This window comes from Aulonocara stuartgranti, assembly GCF_965226115.1.
Source record: "Aulonocara stuartgranti genome assembly, chromosome: 11".
NCBI classification, from domain to species: Eukaryota; Metazoa; Chordata; class Actinopteri; order Cichliformes; family Cichlidae; genus Aulonocara; species Aulonocara stuartgranti.
Window position 1 is genome coordinate 26,723,607 of NC_138947.1, and position 16,975 is coordinate 26,740,581.

Consider the following 16,975-nt stretch of genomic DNA (forward strand, 5'->3'; position numbering starts at 1 on the left):
CTTGTTTCGCCAACTTGGTTGTTCAGCGTAGCTTATTTTGATTCACAGTTGTCTCGATCAAAAGGTGGTAGGTTAGAATTTTTTGTGTGTGCGTGTGTGTGTGCGTGTGTGTGTGTGTGTGTGTGTGTGTGTGTGTGTGCGCGCGCATTTGAATGTAGTAAGAATCAGTTGTTGTCAGTCAGCGTTGGATTAAAGCACTGCTATTCTTTTCCAAGTAGTCGAACATTAAAGGAGGCTTGTCCTCAGTTGGATGTCAGGAAAGAGCTTACTCACCTTGGAACACTGTGAGGTTACACCACATGTGTCAGAAAACAATAAACATATTTTGGTGTCTCCTGTGAGTTCCCATGCATTAAAAGTATGTGAAGTGTAATGCTATCGGGATTCACTCGAATCGACACATTTCTGTTGTTCTCTTGGCGTGTGGTATACGTGGTTTTTCTGTTGTTGCCTATTATCTAAGAGTTGTTAAGGTTAAGTTGGAACAAAGGAAGGGTTAGGCCACTGAGCTGGCCTTGACTCAGTCTTGAAGGAAGACGTTTTTAGCATTACTAAAAGGTTTGGGTGGTGCAGCTCTGGTTTCTTAAAGCAGCTGTTGAATATTTGTGGTCTGTGTTGTAATGTCCATGTTGTTGCATTTTCAAGCCCAGTCAATAGTAACTGATTAACAGACTGCACTGACAAATCAGCTGTTTGTCTTTTTCCAGACTGTCAGGGCTAAGATTGAATAGTTCTTATCTCTGCGTAAGATTACAAAATCTTTTTGGGGTGTCGCAAGTTTTATCTAAAGACTTGCTAACTCAAGTCCTAGGGATCCACACGTAAAGCCTTCCAGACAGCTGATGTAAATGATTTAAAATGTCCACTTAACACATCTGTAATCTCATAGTAAACCCACCTTTACACTTACTGTTATTAACCAAATACAATCAGTGATGAAGATGTGTGTTTGCATGTATTTATCGCAGTCATCTTATATGTGATACAGTGGAACAATTCTTGTACTTTTGCCTCTTAAAAGCAATGAATACACTGACCAGCTCAGTCACACTAAAACACAATGGAAGAGAAGGATAGGAGGGGAAAAAGTCAACACAGTGTGAAGTCATGCTGTTTTGCAATGTGATATTGCATCCATACTGGGACACCAAATATCAGTATTTTATTAAAGAAATTAAAATACCAGTAATAAAATGGCCTCTCTCATGCACTACCATCCTGAGATAATGTTAGTTGAGCAAACTTATTAAATGACCTCAACTGAAAAACAATCCAAAACTGGACACACTCAGCTTGACAAAGATACCTGCTAATTCGAAGTAAGCTAATGGTTTAGTCACACGAGTAAAGGTAGGACAGCAACCACCTTGGATATACTAAAATAAATAAATTAATAAAACAACCTGCCTGGTGATTGCACAGGTCACCTGATAGGAGGCACCTTTCTGCAAACAGACTGACTAGGAGAGACTGCAATTACTCTCAGAGATTCTCAAAGGTTTGCAAATAATTTAATCTAATTTAAAACATTCCCATTTATAATGTTGCCATAAACATGTTTGCAGCAGTCTGAATCAGTCTCAACACCTTCAGTGGACTCGACTCAACTGACTGCCAGCTGGTTATTTTCATATGGAACAGGAATTGCTGAGCACAAACGTAAATATTAAATGTGAATTTCTGTCTATGTAGTCCTGACTATTTATCACAATTAATTGGTGAGTTATGAGAAACCGATTGCATGTAACTCCCAACTAGAGCAGGGCGATATGACCAAAAATATTTATCACGATATACATTTGAAAATTTGCAATAACGATATAACTGACGATATAACTGACACTAGACAAAATACTTTACAACTCCACAACTTTATTAGTGCAAAAAAACCCCCAAAACATCAATGTATTTTCACTTAAACAAGCAGGTGTTTTATGTGAATTAAAGTTATATAAAAATGTAACAGTGCAAATTCAAATTCCTTGCTGACAATTGTTGAGACAACGCCGGTCTCTGCGATTCTTTTGGTCCTGGTAGAGATCACGCTGAGATGTTTCCATGTTTTGCACAATCCTTTTATTACCAATTATTCTTACAGATGCATCTGGAGATCAGCACACTGCAGTTCTATGCTAAAGGCTGATCTCTAGAACTCCACACAACAGTTACAGTTATAACCTCTGGTCTCCTCCCCCCTACAGTAAACATCCCCACAAATGGAAATACACTAGTACAGTGGCCAAGGGTGCTGACACCCTGACCCCCATCTCCTTTTATGGTAGTGCCCGTTTGCCCTTTGTCTGCTCCTCACCCTCAGTAACTCTTGCTACTGTCCTGGGGGTGGGGGTTGATTGTTCTCCTGCCCTGTACCTCAGTTCTTTGTTCCCATTCCAAGCCTATTTTCTATTTTGTATTCTTAAACCCATTAACCGCAATATTATAATGTTGCAAGCAATCACAAACTATATTCTCTTTAACTCTGATGTATGTTAAGGAATCTATTCTCAACACAGTTTAACCAAAAGGCATTTCCAGTGGAAATTGGCCGACATATCCTCAGCATAACCATGTATAATATCCACAAAACTTAAAAAGAGGTCATACACACACAATACGGTAATATTATGTTGAAGCACAGTACGTATCACTCCGCCAGGCTCCTGACTACGATAGTAGTAATGCTCCGATAATCCATCAAGCAGTCCAGGTTCGTGGCTTAGCAAAGTCGTACTGAAACATTTGACAGATTTTCGAGCGCCGTGTACCACATAAAATCGTTTCTTTTTTTTCTTTTTTTCTTTTTTTTTTTTTCTCGTTTCGAGGTCAGTAAACACAACCAGAATTCATACATAAGGCACACGGGATTATAAGGGGCACTGTCGATTTTCAGAAAAATCAAAGGATTGATTTTTAGTGTGCCATATTTTCCAAAAAACACGGTAATAACGACGGCCCGCTAGCATACGCTACCAAAACTAGTGCTTTGTTGTGTATCTGACGGACGAAAGCTAAACCAGTTCCACACCACTGAAGTTGCGTTTCATTCAACGATTTGCTTTCGCCGCCATGCTTTTTCCGACGTGTGCGTATGAAAACAAAGGCACTGCGCATGCGCGTCTTACCCATATTCTATCGCGATATTCCATTTTTCTATCGTTGCCCAAAATTATACCGGTATTACCGTGAACGGTATGATATGGCCCAGCCCTACTCCCAACTTGATCCCATTCAATCACAGACGATGGCAGACTGACTCCGACTTAGGACAGGTTTTAATGACAGCATTGTTATGGCTATTATATTATTATATATAATATTATGCATTATCAATCCTGTCCAGGTATTTGTAGTTTTTTGTACCTCCTTAAACCACTGTCTACTACAACTAGAGAACATGCTTAAAATATTCTAACATGTCAACACCCTTGTTATCCACCCATATTAGTTTGTCCATTTACTTTTAAGCATCTGAAAATGGGGGACTACATATAAAAATGACTGTCACTCTGAAACAGTTAATGCAATCATTTCTTAAACCCCTTGAATTAAAGCTGAAAATCTGCCTTTCAATTTTATGTTTGTTTGATTGATTTAAGATCCTATGAGGGGATGTAAAGACACAAAAATACGAAAGCGATGTCGTCCAAAAACTTCTTGACCTTACTGTATCATTGTTGCAAAACCTGTGACATAATGAAAACGATGAAGTTGGTGGAAACTACACCTTGTCCTTGAGCCCTGGCTCCACAGCACGATGATATGTTGTTCCCACCATGTGGAATTTTGTGGCCATAACATAGTTGATCCTTGTGTTGCTGACCTAGTTATTACTGAAACTTAACTTCAAAGTACAGTAGTGCTCGGTCAGCATTACACTTGTATAGCAATGACACATCCTTCATTCAGGTTGCTAAATGTGACACAGTTCAATTATCTCAAAAGGAAAACACTTGAATGAAACTATTTAATAACAGCGTTGCTTTGTTTTTCTGCTTTTGTTGACTGATATCGGCAAATAGAATGACATTTATAGAATGACAGGCGTTTATTTTTTGTGCCGCATCAGTGTTGATCTGGTTAGTGGTTCTAGGACAGTGTGACGAGGCATTAAAAGGGGGAAAAAAACGTAAAAAAAAAGGTTTTGAGTGATTAATAAGAACAGAAAAGTGCCATTTAAGTATTGGTCCAGGACATAAAACCGAAAAAAAGAGGAATAAATGGCATCAAAAGCAAAACAAAGATAATAAAAATATCAATATTGGCATCACCTGGTATTAGCATCAGCTGCTAATAATAAAGATGCATGACGCAGTGCTTGCATTGATTTACAACAATTTTAATTTCTTTAGAAGTTGTGATAACTAAATTAAGACTTTTTTTAAAATTCAAACATTAATTAAAACATTTAGGTTTTGACTTGCAGTACAAACTGTGGCTTGGTGTATGTTTTGCAGAGACTGTTGTCATTAGCAACAATATTTAGGCCTTTTATGATGTACATTTGCCCTTAAATAATGGAAACTCTGTGACCTAAATTCTGCTTCCCACAATGAGATCTTACTCAGTACTTCTGAGAGGAGGCCTTGGTGGAAAAAAAGACAGATGGTGAGAAAGAGAAGGAGGAGTGTGGGGAAATACAGGGGAGGGAAAGGGAGTTTTAAAACCACACCTCCATGTTTTTTTTGTTTTTTTTAATTAATGATGATCAGGAGTGAGTGTGTTTGAATGGCTTAAAGAGAAACGTAGATGAGTTCCTCTTGCTTTGGCAGCCTGGAGAGTGATGTGACTTGTGTCTGCCTTTTAGCTTGTTTCCCAGGTTTCCTTTTATCATAGATGCTGTGGCTGAATTGTTGTAGTTTAATTAAACAGTGACTTAATGGTAGTTATCCACTGCGTCACATTGGCACATTGGTTTTCCTTATACTGGAGTATGTGATTTAGAAGCATTTTTTTGAGGTGATGCTCTGGATGGCGTTGACAGTATACTGAGAGGGTTTTCTAGTATTTCATTTAATCCATGTATTTATTTATCTACCCACGAGTCACAACCTGTTAAAGTAAAAATAAAAACCTAATTATAACCTCCTCGGGCATAATTTTAGTTACATGCCAATTTAACTGGTTTACATTAGGTCATAGCGGTATACCTGACCAGCTGATAAGACAGGTTAAAGTCATGTCTATGACACTGTCTACACTCGAGCATGTGCACTGCTTCTTAGCCAATCATCCATCGTGCAGAGAAGTGTGATACCATGTCCATAAATACTACAGCTTGCCCTTGTGTGATTGAGAAAAAGAGAGGATCTAAATGTGTTTTCACAGGGCAAACTAAATAATATTTAAAAACACACAGTTTTAACTTGAGCTGGTGAGATGTTGTGCTTTGTTTTACATGATTTTGCTTTTTAAACGCTGCGATTTTAACATAAGCGTTGCTAAATGTAATTCTTTGTCCTGTCTTTCAGACATTGTCTCTGCACGATCACAGGAGTCTGGTTTTGCAGCTGCCCCGTCTGTGCCTTGCTGGTGAGACAACCTGACCATTTCCGTCCTCCCCTGTCAAATAAATGCGCTCAGGACACTTCTAATTCAGTTTCTGCTTCGGTGGGTCCAAGTTTGGTCCATGGCCGGTCCTGTTTTTAATCGGTAATCACTCAGCGCCAAGCTGGACCCGAGGGCTCAGACTCCCCCCACCTGTTCCTGCTCCCCGCCCCCTAAACAGCCTTCCGAACACATACACGCATCCCAGCTCCGTAGCCAAGCGCGCCGATTGGCCCGTGAGGAGGAGGAAGAGGAGGAGTATGTCAGTGAGGCTGCACTTCAGAAGTTCACGGCCACCTACACAGATGCTGAGACCATTACTGGTAATTGCTGCATGCATATGTTATAACTGTTGGCAGACAAAACTTACTGGAACCCATTTGGCGCTGTTGTATCAGCACTGTGTGCAGACATGTGTATAATTCATCTGTCAGAAATGATCTCCTTTGGTCCTTTACAAGTCCATTTGGCTGCATTAATGTATTATAGAAGTTACACAGTACAGCACAATTTAACCCAATTAAAAGTTTACAGTAATGCCAGCCCCCAGTCTCTAATGGTTTTGGAGTAAGGTGTTAGGAAGACTGCAGGCTGATGGAGGTGGTTTGGATGAGAGTGAGGCCTTTGGAGCTGTGAGAAACTGTCCCTTTTCTGTGACCCTTCTCTAATGTAACATCCTGTCAGTAAAGCAGCTCCAGGGGACTTCAGCTGTGTGTGAGCCAGTATGTGAAAGAGAGAAGAGCTCTCAGTGGACTGTTTCCTCAATAGAGCAGGATGACACTAGTGTCCAAAATGTTGCTGTGCACTGGCCCTTCTCCTTTCTCTTTACAGTCTGGGAAGAACACCCACCAGACACTTTTAATTGAGTTGGTATTACATACAAAATTAATGAGTATTGATTATTTTTCTTTCCTTCTTTTTGCTATGCTAATCATGCAGAAGTCTAGATTAAAGGAGGTTGGGATTCTGCGGATCATTAGGGAGGGAGAGGGAGCTAAGTAGAACCTGGCTAAAAAGCTACTTCAGCACTTCATAAATGATGCCAAGCACTTATACAGCACAATAGTGTGTAACGTTCATACTCACAGGAGCAACAGGAAAAGACCCTCCCAAAGACATTCTTTTTCCACCCTTGGGCATGATCTCAGTTCCTTGTATTATTTTGAACAGCAAGGTCTCGCTTATTTTTATGTTACCAAAAAGGTCATGTAGGAAAGTCATACTCATATTTAGATTTAGTTACACTTTTAGAGTCAAATCGACTGCCAGCTCACCAGACAGAGCACCTCTGCTCGTTCAGCATGACCAAATCAAAGGTTTGCGCTTATGGCTTATTGGTGACCAGGTACACACATGTACTGTAGCTGGTGCAGTGTAGGGTTTCCCCATATATAGAATTTACTTGGGCAGGCCACCAAAGTAAATTAACACCCACCCAATATAAATGGCGATTCATATTATCCATTCTAGAGAACAGGGCCATTCTTGGTCTACAGCAGGGATGATAGTTTTTGTTCCTTTAGAGATCCACTACAAACTGAATGAACCGAATGGAAAGTTGTGAATTGTTATGAATTTGACGATACTGGTGTTTAGTGTATTCTGCCCAACAATCATGTTTTTAAGAGAGCTGAGCAAATCCCATGAAAAACATGCAATCATTTTGAAAGTGAAACATAAATGTTGCGAAATCTAAACTTTCATGGAAAACAGGCCGAAGTGCTTAAAGAAGAATTAATGGAAAGAACTGCATGTCTGAAAAGTGTTATATTTACTGTTAGAGCCCGACCGATGTCAATGGGGGTCAATAGCAGCCATTTATTGATATATCAGTATCAGCATTTACAATCACCTATAAATTAAAAAAAGAGAGAGAGATGGGAGAAACGCCCTTTAACCATGTCATGAGTGTTATGTAGGGCACTCTATCACTTCCCTGCTGGCAGCTCGTAAGCGTAAACGAGTAATCCCTGACTTGTATAATTAAAGAAAGATTAATTTTAAACTGCACTGTAATGCGATCTTAGTGAGGACTAATAAATTACTTCACGTAATAAAAGTGAAGGATTATGTTTATGCTTTGTGTGTCTAAAGTAGAAAATATCTGCCGATATATCAGATGTTTAAATCACCCATTCCTCTATCGGTGATTCTCTGGTACGGACTTTTAGAAGACTGAAACCCCACAGTGCTGTGTACATTCATATGACAGCTTATTCGCTAAAAGTCAGTGTCCGACTTTTGTAGGTAGTCTGTTATACCCTAAACAGCCCTATAAATCTATAATATTATTGCTCTTTATTAACTTAACTTAATTTTCCTTTAACTGTTGGCTTTAATGCATAATTAATGCATGCTGTTTGAATCAAAAGGACGGTGTTTTTCTTTTTCTTTTTCTTTAACATATACGTGAAACCCAGTTCTTGATTTCAGGCTGACAGGCTCATTCTTTAACAGGTCACTTGTATTTACAAAATCAAAGCTGTGGTAGGATCTACAGCAGCCCAGTTTTAAAGTTGGCTGAGGTGTTCAGGACAGTGCTGCCACCTGCTGGTTTGTGTTCAAATTTGCAGTTGTTTTGTTTGTGTCCTCATGTTTCCCTCTCTCAGCCTTCCGTCTGTCATTCTGCTTCTCCAACTCTCTCTTTGAGTCTCTCACAGAAAGAGAGAGCTGGTGTGGGAGTGGGTACGGGCGAATGAATGAACACAATGAGCTGAATAGAGCAGCTCATTGCCATGCGGCAGTTTCTGGGTGTGAGATGAATTCTCCGTGGTTACCAGCCTCCGATGATGTAAAGAGTTGAGTAACAGTGAAATTATGGGATGTCTGATGTGGAGAGGACGATTGGGAGCAAACAGACACATAGAAAAGTGGCAGAGGACGGATAACTTTGGTAAGCGGCTGGCAAAGTTATGGCAAGTGGAAAAACGGAGTTTGAATCTGATCTGATGGGTATGGTCCCCTGGCTCTCATCCAGTCACAGCACGCAGAAACATCCACTGTGCTGCTATTTTTGTTTTTTCTCAAAGGAGTGCAGGGTTCTTCTTGTGTTTTCACAAAGACGAGTTTGGACCTGTGCTGACCCACCAGAGCCTCAGTAAAGCACTCAAAACACTGTGTGTGGAGATTAGCCTCTGTGAGCTAGTCAGTCTGACCAGTGCAGTCACTGTTTGAGGGAGTGTAATCATGGAGTGGAAAATTTTGACAGGGGGGGAGGGGCTGCTATACACATAAACTGAGGGTTGCTATGGCTACAATGTTTTTGTACATAAAAAAACTATGAATAAACAACTGGCTGACTGCACACTTTACAGAACAAACTGAACCTCATTCGTTTGGATTTTATCAATTCTGTGGACTTGAAAAATATTTAACATTGAGTTGAATCTGAATTTAACATTTATAAAATATGCACTGAGTTTGTGCCAGATGTAGACAGATGATCTCATCTGGAAACAAATGGAACACAAATAAGTGATTTCAGATATTTACATACTGTATCTGATGTTCTGTGAAGCTGATGCCTCTTTACTATTCTGGCTGATGATATTAAGGGTTAGGGTTAAGCGTTTACATATTTTATGTATTTTAATGTCTAAAGAAAAGTATTCCTTTGCCCTCCATTTCTTGTCTGTTAAAGCTGTCCTTTAAGCTGCGTCCACACTGGAAACGATTGGCTCGTCGTGCATCGCTTTGTAGCCAACGGCTGGTCACTTGTGAACGTTCCAGACTCCTGTTGACTGCATCTGTATTTGTATAGATATATAAGTTGAAAAAATATCTCCAGTCACAGCTACTTTGTCTCGTCAGCGAATATTTTGCCCATAGTCGCTTGAAGTCACCGAACGGGATTGACTCTCTGTGGTCTCTGGTTGCCATGTCGCTTGCGGTGTGATGCAGCGTTGCCGTGTCATTCCACAGGATGACCAACTAATCAAAATCGCCAGCTCACATTTGTATCCAAGTAAACAGATTTGTATTATGTGGATTCTTACTTTTAAGCGCACTATTACTAAGAACAGATTGGTGTAACTTCAACATTCGTGGATGTTACTTAGACACACATCACCGGCACTCCCCGACAGCTGCTTCCTCCACCAGCTGGAGAGTTCACAAACAGCTTCAGAAACCAAAGACACCAAAGGACTCAAATGATCCGGTGCCAGACCCCACAGCAGAACCACAGATCTCGTGCAAACATCCCTTGACCAGTAGGCACGATTGAGCTCTACACAAAGGAAGTTGGTTTTGCTCTGTGATTCAGGTTATCAGAAGTATAGTAGGCAACCACAGAAAATATATGCACATGAAAAAAAAATCTCTTTGTACTAACTGCACAAACCAAACGAGAAGCATTGCTGTGTGGAATTTTGCATGGTTTTTGTCCTGGAAGAGTGGGAGTCACTTGACCAAATATTTGTGATTTATAATCCACAGTTAAATCCTTCTTTGATGGAAATTGTAATGATTTATTGGGAAATCCAACAGCCAATCCCATGTTACGTTTGTCATTCAAGATGTTTACTTTCAACCTGTCAGGTAGGACTTGAGGGATTTTATTTTATTAGTAATAAACTTTTTATTTACAAAGAAAATAACACCTTAGCAAACACACTAGGCGCAGATTCACAGGGTTAGTGACATTTGAAAACCCTGGTTCGCCACCCACGTGTAGATGTGTGAGCTGCCGGTGACATTTGATAACACTGACGTACTACTGCGCTTTATTTCACGAGTGCACCCTCTGTGACCAGCAGCTGCTTGTGCTGCAATCTAAATCTGGATAACACTCTGCTGCAACTCCTCAGAGCAGCACTACAACTTAAATGGAGGCAATTTTCTAAGTGTTAGTGGATTATAGTTTGCATCAAACCACCCACCAACTTCCTTTTACTTGAAATTACCTCATTTCTAAAATGAAACATCTCAAAGATCGGTTACTTTGTGCACCACCCTAATCGCTCACATTACCGTGAAGTTTGGTAACTAGTGATTCTAAACTGATTAGTGCAGCTATTAGTCTGCTTCCAAGACTATTACGCATCAGCTTAGGATAACATGTAATCATATCGAGCTTTGTTTGGTGCCAAAAGCTGGGATCTGTGGGATTACAGGGAAAAATCTTGAGTGGTGTTTTGGCAGGTTTTCTGCTGGAGCTTTGCTCCTGTCGCGCACACACTGTGATTACTGCTGTAACGAGGAGAAACCTTTTCCGCTGGTCTGTTTTTGTGGTAGTTTAACACTTGCTCTCTAATATAGCAAAATCTCCTTTATGTTGAGTTTATTATCTTTTGGCTCAGGCTGTGTTTTCACCACACCTCGAAGCACACTCACACTTTTAAAATCTTGAAAGGCCCAATCTCTTGATATTAGTGTTTTAGTAATGGAGCTTGAGCAGCATCAGACCTGGTGTGGCCACAGTTGGTTTATACAGGATAGGGAAAGTAGTGTGTGTGTGGCTTTCAGCTTGTGTGCAGAGCCCAGCTGGGTTTGTTGGCTGCCAGAGTGTGGAAAAGTGAGAGAGTGGGGCGGTCCATGTGATCTCTCGTCATTGGCATGTCAAGCATGATGGGACCAGTTTGGTTGGCTCCGGCCGCTCCTCCCTCCCTCTTTTTCCGCCTCTCTTTTGGTCTCCTGCACTCTGTACTGTCCTCTAAAACTTTTAGTACTCTGCTCTTCCCATTTCCCACCCTCCCGGCACCTCTCTCTCTTTCTGTGTTATTTCCTGCGACCTTGCCCTCTCCAGGATCGCTGGAAAATGTAATTAGAGGGCAAGAGGGGGGCAGTGGTTGTCGTGCTCGGGCACCATGAGTGAGTACGCTGTGTGGAGAATGGTTTTCTAGCAGTTTCAGCTCATCTCTAGTGATAGTTATGAGCAGTCTGACTAACATCTGGACAGCTTGCTCGCCGTATCTTCTGGCTATCCCTTTTGTTATCTGTTTGTCGGGGACTGTTGCTTTCTTGTCTTTTTAACCTTGTATATTGAAAGGGGTGTTAAAGAGCTGGCTTTGCAAAGGAAATGTTTTTATGTTTGAATTCTTTCAATCTGTGAAAAATCAAAAGTGTCACATGTCGTCATGTGGGTTCAGTTTTATAGTAAAAGATAAGATTTCCAGGTTTAAACGGCTAAAAGCCTGTCAGTGAGTGTGTTTTAGGAAGAAGGGGAAAAAACCCTGGCTTTTCAAGCCTTGACCTCAGGGGGCAGAAGTGCATTGTTTTGGTCAACAGGAGGCAGCCATGTTGCATTTCAGATCTATGCTCTCTAGTTAAAGATTTGAAAGTCATGTCTGGGAGATTGAACGGTCTGACACAAACAACTCGTGACTGCTAACATTTCAGCTGATCCTAGTCAGTCAGTAGCTTTCCTTTAATATGATAAAACCCTCTCTGTGTCTTCGTAGCCTGCTCGCTGTGTTAGGCGGTGTGTTTATCGCTCAGACGGACTGTGTGACAGGCCTATTTTTACATTTGAACTTGAACTTTCTTGTTGTGGTGTCCTCACAGCTTGTGTGCTTTGTGCCTCCTCTGTATTTACTTCAAAAGGTTTTACTATCCACTCTCTTATGAAGAGACGGTGCGATACAAAAAAAATACAGATTTTTTTTTAAATGGTCCATAGTAAATGTAAAGGTCAGTTGTGTGATCTTCTTTCTGTCACATGAAAAAATAATTTCAAAAATATTTTTATATGTATAATTGTTGCATTTCCCAAGAGGTCCAGGTGATCTGCTTTCATTGCTCACCTATTCTAAGAGGGAGCCCCGTTTGTTTCAATTTTTACACTGGACGCCCTTCCTGATGCAACCGAAAGGGACTTTTTCTCCTCCCAGGATCAAACCTGGATCTTTCTCTTGTTAGGCGAATGTGTAAACCACCACACCGTGGAGACACAAAGTAGTCTGAGCCTAAATGCTCAGTAGTATCAAATCACAGGCAGTTGGTACCTACAGCTGCAGAGAGAGGAGGAGCAATGGCTGTAACATTTATACATTTTCTATATATGTTAATATCAGAAAACACACACATGCATATTTCATCCTGCCTTTCTTTTTGCCTTTAAACAAAGCTCAAAACCTTGTTGGATGATATTTGCAGTGTTACCATTCTTAAACATCACCCAGTTTACTGTTCATGTTTCATATCAGAATCCAAATATTGCAGTACATTTAGGTATATTGAATTCATGCTCCTATAATGTCAGATTGTGCTCTGCAGGAAAGCTTTTAATACACTTCAGTTACAAAACTTCAGTGTCAATATAATTTTATTTGCTGCTGTACTTTGCGTAAAACCAAATGATCTGCCAGAGATGCGCTAATCAATCATAATCTTACTCAGAGAACTTTTACACAAACCAGAGGCAGCACAAAGTGGCAAAATCCAGAAAATTGTGAAATGTCACTTGTTCTGATGGAACTAGGTATTCAGCACTTACATCTGTGTTGAAATTTCTCTGGCTGTGCTTGCTAAATGTTTCCCCAGCCTCTGCTGTGAGTGTGTGTGTTCCCCTTTTCAGCACAGTCAGTCATTCAGTCTGCATTAGAAAAACTGTAAGAGCGCATTGTTGGGGAGACAGACAGACAGACGGGCAGATAGAGAGACAGAACAAAGAAACAAAGAACTTTATTTTTACTGTATGTTAATTCCCATGTTTAGTCTCCTTCTGTCAGTCCAAGAGCTTCTCTGTTCTATATTTGTGGAGGAGGGAAAAAGAAAAAACTTGATTTGTGTGTAAGCAGAGAGAATGTGTTCTCTAATAGAGCCAAAAATGGATGACGCTTTTAATAGCACACTAAAGTGATGTGTGAACAGAGAGCTGCATAGCTGAAAGCTTAGGTAAGGTTATTTAAGTTTGCACAGCAGAGCACAATTGTGAATCAGTGGTTCACAGAGGAAGGCTGCTGTTGATTTTGTGCAGGGGGAAAAAAGAGAGCACAACTGAGTGGCTCGGTGGTTAGGGCTCACGTGCCTCGATCCTTCAGTCCCCTCTTAAATCCCAGCTGACTGGAACTTTTGTGGCGTGTAATGTCATCCATCCATCTCCCTTTACTATCTCTAATCACTGCAGCTGTCATACAAGGGCTGAAAACACCCAGTAATTATTAAAATGATAAAGAAAGAGGCCATACAGAGAGCAATCCCAATTTGGGCTATAACTATGTAAGAGATGTATACATTTCACATCTTTTATTTTTATTTTTCACAGGAAAATATAGGAAAAAATTAAGACGGTTGATCTCAGGTTACTAGGGAAGCCCTGCAGCTAGTCGACACCTACTTACATCTGTTTATTTATTATGTCTGAGCAGGTTAATCTCGTATCAGTTGGCTGCAGAGAGACTGGAGACCTGATTTTGTTTTATCTTGTTTGGTATGCATGGCATCTTTATCTCTTTCGGGGTAATAATGGGCTTAATTATGGCAGAGAAATTATTTATTGTCTTAGATAAGGATGTGGCACAACACTGGATTCAAACTTAATTTAAACTGTTTGGCAAGCCAGTATTTTATAAAAATGATTAGAAATGTCTGACATCTAGCTCATTTCAAGCCTTTACAATCGCAAAGCTACGGTTAATTAGGGATACAAGGGCTGAAAACACCCAGTAATTATTAAAATGATAAAGAAAGAGGCCATACAGACTGTAGCTCAGGTGGCAGAGCAGGTCAGCCACTAATCAGAAGGTCGGTGGTTCGATCCCAGGCTGCCTCCTGGCTGCATGCCAAATATCCTTGGGCAAGGTACTAACCCCATGTTTGCCTACTGGTGGTGGTCAGAGGGCCCGGTGGCGCCAGTGTCCGGCAGCCTCGCCTCTGTCAGTGCGCCCCAGGGCAGCTGTGGCTACAATGTAGCTTGCCATCGCCAGTGTGTGAATGTGTGTGTGTGAATGGGTGAATGACTGAATGTAGTGTGAAGCGCTCTGGGGTCCTTAGGGACTAGAAAAAGCGCTATACAAATGCAGGCCATTTACCATTTACCATACCAACTCAACTTTTAGCTGGTCTCCTTTTTGGTTTTCTTTTTCCTGCAATTAAAACCTAACCAGTTCCTCAGTGGGCCACTAGAGGGCCTCATACACCCTCCGGTTCAGAAGACTGCATGAGTGTACTAAATGAAATATATTGTCCTGATTACTAAATTGAATAACTCAGAAGTTCTGGTGTTTCCTGTGTCCACTAACTTGATGAAAATGTGAAAGTAAACATTTCCAAAGAAAGCAGCAGTTATTCTTCACTTTGTCTTCTCTCCTTGTGCAGATGTGTGTAACAATACTGATTTGCCGGAGCTCGAGATTATCAGCTTATTGGAAGAACAACTGCCGGTGTACAAGCTGAGGGCTGACACCATCTTCGGTTATGACCAAGATGATTGGCTGCACACTCCCCTCTTGGGCCCTGACGCTGCCGTTGACCTGACTACTGAACAGATTGAGGAGACCCTCAAATACTTCTGTAAGTTCGTTATGCTGCGTTTTCAAAATATAATAACACGCGTGTCCTGTTGTTGGAGAGTGACAATGAGAGATCTGAGTGTTATGGCAACGTTAATGTTGTGGAAATGAGAGAGGGTGTTGACTCCATTGATGTCTCCGTTAGTGTGGGTGAACCAAGTGACCGTGGTTGCCAAAACAAAATTAATAACTGCTGTCTATCTCACTCTGGTTAATGTTTTACTTTTTCGTGCACTCAGTGCGCATGTTGTGTGGTTTTTTTTTTTTTTATACTATCGTCAGCACTTGCCTTATCAAACTGTGGCTTTTGATTGCAATCTGTGCCAGCTAGAGCACGTACAGACCCACATACACACAATTTGAATTAAACAAACATGCACAGGCCCGTGATAACATGTGCAAACACTGCACATGGCAAACCAAGGGAGTGTAAAGTGTTTTTTTTTTTTTTCACAATTAATTATTAATATCTAACTCATGTCTACTTGGAATAGTGACTCAGGGTAAAACATGTTCTAAAAATAAACCAAGCATCTTATAAATAGGCTTAATCAAGAGCTGCAAATACACCCGGTGCCCCATTGCCTGCACCTTCAATTTAGTATTGACATTCATCACAGAGAACCAGCCTATCAGGTGATAGCGAGGGGGCAGAAGAGCCATTATTACAAATCATGAAAATAGTTTTTTGCTGTACAGTCAATACCATCACTGTGATTTGTCATCATCTGTATCTCCACTTGGACTTTTACTAGCTATCCCCATCTGCTTCAAGGAGATGGCTCTGTATCGGCACCCTAAGCAGGAGTGATACACGAGCTAAGATCTTTAATGGTAAAGCTCAACTGATCTTGAGTGTCTGATTGTACAGACCATCACAAAGTGCCAACGTGTTACCATTTTTAAGCATTTATATAATGAAAAGTCCAGCCCAACTTGCATCTTAATCAGGAGCGCTGTGGGGGAGGGGGATGTAGTACACGCTGTTGCATCATCCGAGTAAACATTGATTCGATCTGGTGCCTGAGAAGGATGAGTGTGAGGAGGTTGTGACATGAGGCAGCTGACCGATCGAAGGCAAATCCATGCTGTGATGACATAAAATGCACACGTAACAAAGACTGTAGACTGTCTGATTGGTAAATTTGTTTCACAGCCTCAGCTGGTGATGGATATTTTGTCAACAGAGTAACAGATAACATGTAGGAGATGTCATTTTTAAAAAGACTGAGGTTTTAATTAGAATAGCTGTATGTTCGGGATTGCGATGTTTCCTATTATTTTATCTTTTGATTCAACTGCATACCTGAAATCAAATAGCAGCGCACAGATACGTATAAATGCAATGATAATACATGTATTAATGTGCAGGCTCACTTGGCAAGCAGCTCTAACTGATCCTGTAATGGGGTCTTATGCAACCTTACTACATTACATGAGTAAGCAGTTATATGACTCTACTGGCACATTAGCATAAAACCATGCATGTCACTTAGTTAGCAGCAGTTGCTTTTGTTCACACTGTAAGAAACACTGGCTGTTTTTAGCAAGCAGCAGGTTCACAGTATGTTGTTAGCCTTGTCTTAGCCCATCCTGTGAGCATGTAGCTGCTTTACGCTGTAGTTTCATAATGTGCTTCTCACTGGTTCCTCTCACGTGCTTTCTGCCTCCCATGCATGCGCTTCATCACTCCCTATATGACAAATCCCAGAATCCCCATTTTGGTTCATTCATTTTGAGTTAGCCACGTCACCCCTGCCAACGCTACACTGCCTTCTCTGCATCTACATGCTGCTCAGCCGTAGGCTTTGGAGTCTGAGGCTGTTTCCATAACAACGACGCAGAAGGACAAAGTAGAGGAGAGGAGAGGAGGGAGGGCGAAACGCTGACATGTGAATGGTGGGCGGGAAGAAGCTGGTGAAATTCCCCCCCCCCCCCCCCCCCCCCCTCATTGGCTACAGACATCCTTTTAGCCCACC

General features: G+C 41.0%; 1 protein-coding gene across 2 annotated transcripts in view; it reads left to right on the forward strand.

Moving 5' to 3' along the window:
* Positions 1-5,654: 5,654 nt before the first annotated feature.
* trak1a (trafficking protein, kinesin binding 1a) overlaps positions 5,655-16,975 on the forward strand; it is a 38,707-nt gene continuing 27,386 nt past the window's right edge. Inside the window, exons 1-2 of one of the 2 annotated variants that reach the window (XM_082552641.1) lie at positions 5,655-5,867; positions 14,803-14,997. Coding sequence is in view for 1 of the 2 variants with exons in the window: in XM_082552640.1 (XP_082408766.1) it covers positions 11,352-11,355; positions 14,803-14,997 (199 nt within the window). In the remaining variant the exon portion in view is untranslated. Of the gene's footprint in view, positions 5,868-11,205; positions 11,356-14,802; positions 14,998-16,975 lie in introns of those variants that run through there. The other variant, XM_082552640.1, reaches the window with a different exon arrangement.